The sequence below is a fragment of the Aureococcus anophagefferens genome (assembly GCF_000186865.1).
Source record: "Aureococcus anophagefferens unplaced genomic scaffold AURANscaffold_3, whole genome shotgun sequence".
Taxonomy (NCBI): domain Eukaryota; class Pelagophyceae; order Pelagomonadales; family Pelagomonadaceae; genus Aureococcus; species Aureococcus anophagefferens.
Window position 1 is genome coordinate 1,590,301 of NW_008705563.1, and position 11,385 is coordinate 1,601,685.

Sequence of the window (11,385 nt, forward strand, 5' to 3'; positions counted from 1 at the left end):
ACTCGGCGGCCGTCTCCTCGACGGCGGGCTCCGGCGTCGGGGGCTCCGCGGTGTCGACGACGGCGTCCGTCGACGGCGGGCAGAGCCACGGGTTGCCTGCGTGTCGGCGCCGGTAAAAAGGGCCCGGGGAACGGTCCGGGGGCCCAGAGTGTGGGCGGCGGTCGCTCTCGCTCCTGGTACAGACCCGCCGAGCCGACGGAGGCGGGAGGCGACGGGTAAAAAGCTCTCGGGAGCTCGAAAACACAGCGCGAGGACGCGGGGGGCACGCGCCGAGCTTCGGGAGGAAGGACCGCTTGTCGGCCTCGGCCTCGAGGTTGCTCGACGAGCGGCGCGTCGGGAGGCTCGGGAGGGAGAGGCTCGGGAGCGAGAGGCTCGGGAGGTAGGACCGCGGCGGCGGCGCGTCGCCGTCGCCGTCGCCGTCGAGGGTCGCGGACGACCCGCGGCGGTAGGGGAGGAGCGGGAGGCTCGGGAAGGAGAGCCGCGCCGGGAAGAAGGAGCGCGGCGCCGCGGACGCCTCCGGGCCCGGCGCCCGGCGGAAGGGGAAGTAGGACGCGCGGGGCGGCGACGGCGGTGGCGGCGGCGCGCCCGGCGGCGGCGGCGCGCGCGCGCCGCGGCGGCCCGAGCGGCGCGCGGGGAAGGCGGGGAAGGCGGGGAGGTAGGACAGGCGGCCGGCGGGCGCCGGCGCGAGGGGGATGGGCGCCGGGGCCGGCGCGAGGGGCGCGGGCGCCGGCGCGCGGCCGCGGCGGCCCGGGAACGCCGGGAGCGTCGGAAGGTACGCGGCGACGCCGAGCCTCTGGGGCGAGGGCACGGGCTGGAGCACGGGCGGCGGCAGGCTCAGGGCCGGCGGCGGCGGCGACCGCTTCGGCGGGCGCCCCCCGCGGCGGTGGCCGCCGCGCGCGACGCCGCCGGGCGAGTTCTTCTCCGGCGTCGCGGCCGCCGCGACGCGCTTCTCCGCGCGCGTGCGGCCGCCGCGCCGCGACGACGACGTCCTCCGCTCGCCCGTCGACGGCGTCACGACGGCGGGCGGGCAACAGCCGAGGCGCTCGTTCTTCTCGGGGGACGCGAACTCGGAAGGTTTCGTCGCCTCGTGGGGATGGACGGCGCCGGGGTCCGTCGGGCAAAGCCACGTGGGGGACGTGGGCTCGTCGTCGTCCTTCTTCTTCGGGGGTCGCGTGTAGATGCCCTTGAGGACGACGGCCATCGCTTGAAACCGGCAATGCTCGTCGAATCTCGACGAGCGTGACCGCAAGGTCTCTTTCAGTCGTCCACGGCAAGGCTGCTCGACGCTCGGGACGATCACAAAAGCGACTTGCGCCGGAGGAGTCCTCCCCACCCCCAAAAGCTACGACACGTCCCCGCTCCGCGACCAAATACGCAGATCCCCCCGGGCTCCCGAGCACCGGCGGACGGACGTCTCCGCGCGTGCGCGCCCCCCGGGAAAAAACATCACGCATCTTTCGTCCGTCCGGTTGGTTTCACGATGTCGATGTGCATGTGAGGGGCAGCCCCCAGCGTCAACCATGCCGAAGCCGACGGAGTCGATGGACGTGAACCAGTACACGCGGCACAAGTCCTACGCGTACCACAACAATCTGCACCACGACGCGCACCGGAGCACGGGCCCCGTGCTGAGCGTCTTCGGCGCCGAGCCGCGGTCGGCGTCGGCGCCGGCGCAGCACGAGGGCGAGGGCATCCTGGCGCTGCTGGACCCGCGGGAGCCGCCGTGCCACTACTTCGCCGTCGTCACGCAGGAGTTCCTGACGCTGTCGCCGCTCATGATGAAGGGCGCGGTCGTGAGCAAAAAGGCGTACGGGAGCCGCAAGTACAGCGGCGTCGAGGGCAGCACGAAGCTCGACATGAAGCTCGTCAACTCGGCCAAGGACGAGGTCGCGCGCGCGCTGGAGACGACGGCGAACATCTGCCTCGAGGAGATGAAGACCGCGGAGGAGCAGGGCGTCAAGGCCGCGCGGCGGTCGAGCCGCGCGGTGGCCCGGAAAGTGAAAGAGAAGGCGCTCGCCGCGTCCGACTCCGCGGAGCGCCTCCACCAGGCGATGTTGGACAAAAAGGCGGGCCGGCGCGCGTCGAGCACCGTGGCGACGCCGAAGACGGCGGCCGTCGTCGACACGCGCCTGCGCCACGCTCTGAATCCCGCGGCCGTCGCGCCCGACGCGCCGTCGGACGCGCCCTTCGACTACTTCCCGTCGGCCGAGGTCGTGCGCATCCCGCTGGCCCAGGTGCGCCAGGTGCGGACCTGCCCGACGATCCTGCGGCGGCGCGCGCTCGAGGAGCAGGAGGCGGACTTCGGGCGCGAGATCGACTTCGAGCACAAGTACTCGCTCGACAACTTCGAGTTCGAGGACCCCACGCTGGAGACGCACAGCATCCGCGTGACCGTCACCGTGGAGCGGCGCCAGCCCTTCGACTTCATCACCTACAAGGAGGGGTCCGTGCTGCCCGACGAGTTGCTGAGCGCGCACCGCGTCGCGCTCGCGCGGCTGGTCCTGCGCCTCCCCCCGTCGAACGTCATCGAGACCGAGGTCGCGGCGCTGCGCATGACCCACGGCTTCGACGTGGCCCCGGGCGAGGCCGACGCCAACGACGCGCGGTTGCTCGTCGCGGACCTCGAGAGGTCGCTCTGCGGAGGCCACGACGCGGAGCCCGAGTCCGACAGCGACGACGACGACGCGGTGCGGACGCTGCGGCAGCGCGAGCGCGACGCGAAGCGGGAGCAACTGCTCCAACGGCGCGGCGCGGAGCTCATGCGGCCGGACCTGCCCCAGCGCCACCGGCCCGAGGACCTGCCGCGGCGCCGGAGCGCGCGGCGGCCGCGGTCGCGCGTCCAGGTCGAGATGCTCCGGCGCCAGGCGGGCTACGCGCCCGTCGACGACGCGGACCTCCTGTTCGAACTCGAGGGGGACATGCAGGTCGACGTCGCGCTGAAGCGCGCGTTCTTCAAGGCGCCGAAACTGATCCGGAAGCTCGTCTCGTGGATCGAGCACATCGGCGCGGACGTCGACGCCGTCGCGACGGTGTCGCTGGGCGAGCGCGACGACGGCGACGACCACGACTCGCTGAGCGCCGGGTCCCTGGACCACTCGAACCGCGTCCGCGACGCGCAGCTCGCCGTCGCGACGCGCGGCTTGGCGGCCGTGCGCTTCCTGCGGGCCGCGCTCCACGACTCGCGCGGCGTCTCGGAGCGGTTCCGCCTGCTGCGCACGCACAAACTGACGCCGGAGCGCATCGTCGACGCCTGCAGCGCCGACCACTTCAACCACACGGACCACCGCGACGACGCGGCGGACGCGCGGCTCCGCCACGACGCGCGCGTCGCGCGGCACCAGGCCCAGCACTGGACGCCCCACGCCTTCCACCTGCCGTCGGAGCGGAAGCGGCGCGACGCGAACCGCGAACTGCTCGCCAAGTCGCGGGAGAACTTTTTGCGGAACCACCTCACGCCGTTCTTCCAAAATCCCGTCGACGCGCCGACGGGCGAGACGCCCGACTCGAGGCTCGAGACGCCCAAGGCGCGGCTCGCCTTCCACCCGTCGACGAAGGGCCTCGAGCGACGCGACGACGCGTCGCCCGCGGACCTCGCCGAGGCCGTCCGGCGCCTCGCGACGCCGTCGTCGAAGCGCGAGACCGTGTCGTACCGGCAGCTCCAGGAGGCGAAGGAGCACGGCGAGGCCCTGGCGGACGTCGCCCTGCGCCTCGCGACGCCCGCCGCCGCGCGGCGCAAGACGGCGCTCCTCCAGAGCGCGTCGCGGAGCCTCGCGAGCCCCGGCGACGGGCTGCGATCCGCGGCGAAGAACCTCGCGGGCCCCGCGGCGAAGCTCCGGCAGGCCGCGCGCCTCGTCGTCGACGACGACGACGACGCGAGCGTGGCGTCGTCCGCGTCCCGGGCGCCGTCGTCCGTGTCCCAGGCGTCGTCCGGGTCGTCCGCGCTCTTCCTCGCGGCGCAGCGGATGCAGCGCGACGAGGAGGCCAAGGCCGCGGACAAGTCCGACCGGCTCCGCAGGACGCTCAAGGAGGCGGCGGACCTCGAGGCCGCCGAGGACGCGAAGACGTCCGACGCCGCCGCGCGGCTCGTCGCGTCCCTCGGCCGCGCCGACAGCGTCAAGACGCTCGAGAGCGGCTCGAGCTCGCTCGGCTCCGAGGACCTCGGCGCGGCCGTCAACGACGCGCCGCCGCCGCCGTCGTCGAGCAGCAGCGGGCCCTACGCGGAGGAGACGGCCTTCTTCGTCAAGGACCGCGACGCGGCCATCGCCTACAGCGACATCCCGCCGCGGCCGGGCGCGCGGCCGAAGCCGCCGCCGGCCGTCGCGCTCTTCGCGCGGCTCCTGGACGCGCAGGCGGACCTGCTCGTCGAGATCGACGAGCTGACGAGCGCGCGCTTCCGCGAGGACGACCCGCCCATCTGGGTCGACATGGGCCAGCGGCAGATGGGGCCGCACTGGGTCCTCTCGTCCGTCGCGGCCGACGACGCCCGCGCGAGCCCGCTGCTCTGCGCGCTCGTGGAGCGCTGCATCTCCCTCGGCCTGTCCATCTCGCGCACGGGGCCGTCGCTGCCGTCGCCGTCGAAGCGCGCGCGCGCGCGGCAGGTGACGGCCGTCGGCGACCTCCGGAGCCCGCGCGCGGGCGACCGGTCGTCGCGCGGCGCGACGGAGCCCGCGCTGGCGCTGCTGGCGTGCTCGCACCTGCTCCTGGGGCTGCTCCAGGCGTCCTACGTCATGCGCGAGATCGCCGCGTCCGAGTGCGCCGACGAGGTCGACGACTTCCTGCTCCGGGACGAGTTCTACGACGCGCTCGAGGCGAACCGCGTCACGCGCCTCGCGGCGTCGAACCTCCGCGAGGCGACGCGCGTCATCCGCCAGGGCGAGGAGACGGCCAAGGCCGCGCACCGCAAGCAGCGCGGGGGGGACATCACCCACACGTAACGGGGGCGCGGGGACGGTGTACGAGATTCAACGTGGGTGCACCATTAGAGTCACCATTACTGCTCCACTGGGCAGATTTGGCTCGAGGTGCTCTCCCAGTGTACGCGTCGCGGCCTCGCTCGCGGCAGTGCTAGCACGCGTCTCGCGTCCGCGGCGGTCCCCTCGTTGCGAGGAGCGCTGTCCGCTGCGCCGCGCGCGTCGCGGCGAGCGACGGGCGCGTCCGCGGCGGTCCCGCGCTGCGCCGGAGCCGTCCCTCGCCAAATTTTGGCGTGAGGCGGCGCCCGCTTCGTCCGGCGGCATGGAGCTGGGCCCCATGGTCTGGGCGATGCTCGGCGTCGTCGTCGCGACGCTGATCTTCACGTCCTACTACTCCGGCGGCGGGGAGCCGCCCAAGGCCTCGGGCAAGAAGGCGAAGGCGTCGAAGCCGCACAAGGAGAAGAAGCCCGCGAAGGAGAAGAAGGCCCCGAAGAAGGAGGCGCCGCCGTCGCCGAAGAAGAAGGCGAAGGCGCCCGTCGCGCCCGTCGCCGTCGCGCCCGCGCCCGCGCCGGAGCCCACGCCCGCGCGCGACGAGGTGAAGCTGCCCAAGGCCGAGTCGCCCAAGAAGAAGAAGGAGAAGAAGAAGGCGGCCAAGGCCGCCAAGGCCGGAGCACCCGCGCCCGAGGCCGCGTCGACGCCCGCGCCGGCGCCCGAGACGCGCGCGGCCACGGCCGCGGCGCCGCCGGCCGACGACGGGTGGACCGTCGTCGACAAGAAGGCCGACCCCGCGAAGAAGAAGAAGGCGCCGAAGCACGGGGCGCCCGCCGCCGACGGCTCCGTCACCTTGGACTGCGGCCGCTTCGCCGCGGCCATCATCGGCAAGGGCGGCGAGACCATCAAGAAGCTCGCCGCGGACCACCCCGGGGCGACCTTGAACGTCGAGAAGAGCAACAACGGCGGCTCGACGTGCAAGATCGGCGGCGACGACCCCAAGGTCGTCGCGAAGGCCAAGACCGCCGTCGAGGCGCTCCTCGCCGCCGCGGGCCACGTGCCCGGCGCCGAGCTCGCGACGGCGACCGTCGACGCGGCGGACAAGCTGCCCGCGGTCATCGGTTCCGGCGGCGCGACGATCAAGTTCATCACGGCGTCCTCCGGCGCCCACGTCGAGGCCGGCCGCGGCGGCAAGTCGGCCGTCGTGCTCAGCGGCACGCGGGACCAGGTCGCCAAGGCCAAGGCGCTCGTGCTCGCGGCCATGAATGGTGTGGATATCGCCGCGGAGTCCACCGAAACGATCGAGCTCGGCGCGCGCGGCGTGCCCTTGCTCATCGGCAAGGGCGGCGCGACGATCAAGGAGCTCCAGGCCAAGTGCGGCGCGCGCATCGACGTGCCCCGCGGCGGCACCGCGTGCACCGTGTCCGGGTCCGCGGACGACGTCGCGCGCGCCGTCGCGACGGTCAAGGCCCTCCTCGAGGACAACGGCCACGGCGAGACCCTCGACCTCGACTGCCACGTGGGCGTCCTCCTGGGCAAGGCCGGCGCGACGATCCGCAAGATCCAGGAGGCCTCGGGCTGCCGCGTCGACGTCCGGTCGACCGGCGACGCCGCGTGCGCGGCGACGCTCAGCGGCTCGTTGGAGCAGATCGCGGCGGCGAAGCGCGAGATCCAGGGCGCCGTCGACGCGGCCAACGCCGGCCCCGCGCTCGGGCCCGGCGAGGTCGCGGAGCGCGTCGCCGTGCCCGACGCGTACGTCGGCGCCGTCATCGGCAAGGCCGGCGCGAACGTGAAGAAGATCCAGGACGAGTCCAAGGCGAAGATCGACGTCAAGGACGGCTGCTGCGTCGTCTACGGGCCCCCGGACGCCGTCGCGGCCGGCGCGGCGGCGATCCGCGCCATCGTCGGAAAGCAGGCGGACTTCGACGCGCAGCGCGCCGCGCGCGCGGCGCCGCCGCCGTCCTGGGACGAGGCCCAGGCCGCGGACCCCGTCTGGGGCGGCGCCGGCGCCGACGGCGACGCCTGGGGCGTCCCCGACGACGCCGACGCCTGGGGCGCGTGAGCGGGCCCCCGCCCCCTCCGCGAACCCCCGAACAAACGCCGCCGCGCCCCGACCGCGCCGCTGGATGACCGCCCCGCCCGGCGCCGCCTCGCTCTCCGCCCCCCCTACGCCCCTCCCCCCTCGGCCCCTCCTAACACGACCACCGATCACCGGCGGCCCGGAAACGCGCGGCCCCGAACTCCGTCGAAGGCGGCTTAGAAAGTGGGCGGGGCCGCCGCCCCAGCGGCTCCCGTCTACATGTCGTTCTTCTTCTGGATCCACGCCGCGACGTGGAGGCCCCAGGACACGGGCACGCAGAGGCTGCCGGCGATGTACGCCGGGTTCGCAGTCGACGCGCTCAGCGGCGCGCCGAGCTGCGACGCGGAGACGCAGTAGAGGCCGACGATGAGGAAGATGCCCGACATGGGGCCGAGGAGCGCCGACGGCGCCGACGCGAGGTTCCCGAGCACGTAGGACGGCGGCGCCTCGCCCTCCCAGTACGTGTCCTCCATGGACAGTTGGGCCTTCGGGGCCGTCTGGGCCACGCGGCGCACGCTCGGGAGGGTCGCGCGCGACGTGCTGAACGCCGAGGCGGTCGCGGTGAGGAGGGCGAGGAGGGCGAAGCGGGCCATTTCGTCAAGCTGCGGATGAACAGAGCCGCGGATCGGGCCAAGTCCCGACGCTAACCCTCGCCGCACAGCGTGCTTGCAGTGGAGCTGCAAACTTACGAAATTACGATGAAAATCGATGGGATGAGTCCGGGAAACGAGATGGTGATCCGCTGGAGTGAGAGCATGGGCCCGTGAGATGCTGCGCCGCCTCGTCGCGGCTGCTTCACTCGCAGCCGCCAGCGCGCAGTCGTCCTGCGCGCGCCGGCGCCTCGCCGTTGACGACTACGACTACTACGTCGACTCCTACGACGAATTCCAGGAGGCCGTCGAAGACTCCATCGACTGCAGCGCGGGCACGATCCTCCTCGAGGAAGACGTCACCGTGGCGGCCCAGGTCGAGATCTACGACGGCGCGGCCGTCACGATCGCCGGCCGCGAGTGCGCGTGGGACCAGAAGTTCGGGGACGGGACGTGCGACGCCGAGAACAACGTCGCCGACTGCCTCTACGACGGCGGCGACTGCTGCGTCGCGACCTGCGCGGGCGACGGCTGCCCGACGACGGACGCCGACTGCGACGATCACGCGCCGGGCGACGGCGACTTTCTGATCCCGGGCTCGTGGAGCCGCGCGCTCGACGGCGGCGGCCACGGCGACAAGTTCGACGGCGGCACGCAGATCCTCTGGGTCTCCGACGCCGGCACGACGCTCACGCTCCGGCACCTCGTGCTCTACGGCGGCACGTGCATCCGGGGCGCCTGCGCGACCTACAGCGAGGACGACGACGACGTCGGCGGCGGCGCCGCGCTCTACGTGCACCTCGGGTCCGCGATCCTCGACGACGTGCTCATGAGCCACCACTTCGCGACCATCGTCGCCGCCGTCGCCGTCGTCGACGGGTCCCTGGACTGGGTCGGCGGCGGCGTCACGACGACGCACGCGAAGAAGGGCGGCACCGTGAGCGTCTCCGGGAGCTCCGCCACCGCGCGCTTGCGCGACGTCGCGATCACGTACAACGAAGGCTGCGGCGTCGTCGCCCGCGACGGCGCCTTTCTGAACCTCACGGCGAGCAACGTGACGCACAACGGCCTCGACAACGCCGCTATCACGCAGAACACAGACGACGATCTCGGCGGCGTGAGCAACCGCTGGGGTGGCGGCGTCGCGATCGTGTTAGGCGCGACGGCGACGATCGCCGGCTGCAACGTGTCATACAACGAGTTCCCCGGGGGGAAAGTGAACCAGGTCGAGTACTTTGGCGGCATCGCCGTCTACGACTCGAACGCCGTGACGATCTCGGACACGTTGGTCAGCCACAACGAGGCGAAGCACCACGCGGGCGTCGCCGTCGAGAGCTCGCAGGTCTCGCTCCACCGCGTCACGCTCCGCGGCAATGTGGGGAAGGAGGGCGGCGGCTTCTACGCGGGCGTCTCAGATTCCGAATATAGCGACGACCCCGCGGGGTCCGACGTCCACCTCTACGACTGCGTGTTCGAAGGGAACACCGCGACGGGAGGCGGCTCGAACAAGGGCGGGGGAGGCATGAAAGTGTCAGAGTCCAACGTCTGGGTCTACGGCGGGACCTTTTTCGGCAACGTGGCCAGCAACGACCGGGGCCACAACGCCTGGATCGAGGACAGCACGGACCTGTATCTCTACGGCGTCGCATCCGACTCCGGCACCTGGTACGTCGACGACGCGACCTCGGTCATCGAGACGTGCAACTCGGCCATCGCCGGCGACCCCGCGGGCGACACGGACAACATCTACCCCATCTGCGCCACGACGGACGCGCCCATGTCCGCGGCGCCCTCCTCAGCGCCCTCCTCGGCGCCGTCCCCGAGTCCGTCCTCGAGCCCCAGCGCGACCCCCAGCGCGACGCCCTCCTCGCCCCCGACGGCCTCCTTCCTGCGCATCACGAGCATCGGCGCCGGCGCGACCTGCGTCTCCGGCGTCGAGTGCGACGTCCTCTGGGTCTACCGCGGCGACCCCGGCGCCTGCGCGACCGTGGACGTCGAGGTCTCGGACCCGGACGGGACCGTCGTCCGCGCGGAGACCGCGACCAACGACGGCCAGCAGACGCAGACCGTCGCCGGCGACGCGGAGATCAGCACCTACACCCTGACGCTGGCGTGCTCGGACGACGCGACGCTCGCGGACTCGGCGGAGTTCGAGGTCTCGTTCACGCCCGCGCCGACGATCGAACCCGCGCCAAGACCCACGCAGCCGCCGACCCCAGCGCCGACGCCCGTCCCGACGCCCGCGCCGACACCCGCGCCGTCGCCGAGACCGACGTGGCCGCCGACCCCGCAAAAGGGAGATCCGACGGCGCAGCCGGTCCCCGCTCCTTCGCCCCGCCCGACGCCCGCCCCGACGCTCGCCCCGACGCTCGCCCCGACGGCCTCCTTCCTGCGCATCACGAGCATCGGCACCAGCTCGACCTGCGTCTCCGGCGTCGAGTGCGAGGTCCTCTGGGTCTACCGCGGCGACCCCGGCGCCTGCGCGACCGTGGACGTCGAGGTCTCGGACTCGGACGGGACCATCGTCCGCGCGGAGACCGCGACCAACGACGGCCAGCAGACGCAGACCGTCGCCGGCGACGCGGAGGTCAGCACCTACACCCTGACGCTGGCGTGCTCGGACGACGCGACGCTCGCGGACTCGGCGGAGCTCGAGGTCTCGTTCACGCCCGCGCCGACGATCGAACCCGCGCCAAGACCCACGCAACCGCCGACCCCAGCGCCGACGCCCGTCCCGACGCGCGCGCCGACGCGCGCGCCGTCGCCGAGACCGACGTGGCCGCCGACCCCACAAAAGGGCGACCCGACGGCGCAGCCGGTCTTCTTTTTCTCGCCGACGCCGAAGCCGACGCCAGAACCTACAGGACGGCCGTCGCTCGCGCCCGAAGCGGCGCCGTCGCTCGCGCCGACGGCCTCGTTCCTCGAGATCACGTCCGTCGGCGTCGGCGACGACTTCTCGTGCCCGGCGAACGCGCCCTGCGCCGTCGCCTGGGTTTCCCGCGGCGCCGGCTGCCCGGGAACCATGACGCTGACGATTTCGGATCCCGCGACGGGCGAAGATCTACTAGTAGAAACGTGGGAGGCGGCGAACGAAGGTGCGGCGACGATCGACGCGCCGGACGACGCCACGGTCTTCAAATACGGCAACCAATTCCACCTCGCCCTCACCTGCGCCGACCTCGCGGACGAAATCTTCTTCTCCGTGTCGACAACGCCGGCGCCGACGCGGGCGCCGACGACCGGGAGCCCGACGACGGCCGCGCCGATGACGCTCGCACCGACGCCCGCGCCATCGCCCGCGCCGACGCCCGCGCCGAGCGCGCCGCCGACGCTCGCGCCGACGGCGTCCTTCCTGCGGCTCCTCTCCGTCGGCGACGGCTTCACCTGCGTCTCCGACCTCGCCTGCACCATAGCCTGGGAGTACCGCGGCGCTCCGAGCGACTGCGCGGAGGTCCTGCTCGAGGTCTTGGGGGGGAACGGCGACGTGCTCAGCGCGGCGGTCGTGGACAACGTCGGCGAGGGCACGCGCGTCGTCTCCGGCAACGCCGAGGTCAACGTCTACACGCTCCGCGCGTCAACGTATCCCTGCGGGTCGCTGTCCGACGCCGTCGAGTTCCAGGTGTCCTTCACGCCCGCGCCGTCGCCCGCGCCGACGGTGTCGCCGTCGCCCGCGCCGTCGCCCGCGCCGACGCCCGCGCCGTCGGAGCCGCCCACGGCCGCGCCGACGCCCCGGCCCACGGCGGCGCCGACGCCCAGGCCGTCGGAGCCGCCGACGCCCGCGCCGACGCCCCGGCCCACGGCGCCACCGACGCCC

General features: G+C 73.3%; 2 protein-coding genes across 2 annotated transcripts; both read left to right on the forward strand.

Annotated features, from left to right (window-relative positions):
• Window positions 1-1,520: 1,520 nt before the first annotated feature.
• AURANDRAFT_61749 (hypothetical protein) lies at window positions 1,521-4,934 on the forward strand (the record flags this gene model as incomplete). Its single annotated transcript, XM_009035477.1, has 1 exon — window positions 1,521-4,934. The coding sequence occupies one exon, from the start codon at window positions 1,521-1,523 to the stop codon at window positions 4,932-4,934; it is 3,414 nt and encodes a 1,137-aa protein (XP_009033725.1).
• Window positions 4,935-5,232: 298 nt separating this feature from the next.
• AURANDRAFT_61750 (hypothetical protein) lies at window positions 5,233-6,963 on the forward strand (the record flags this gene model as incomplete). Its single annotated transcript, XM_009035478.1, has 1 exon — window positions 5,233-6,963. The coding sequence occupies one exon, from the start codon at window positions 5,233-5,235 to the stop codon at window positions 6,961-6,963; it is 1,731 nt and encodes a 576-aa protein (XP_009033726.1).
• Between the last annotated feature and the right edge of the window lie 4,422 nt (window positions 6,964-11,385).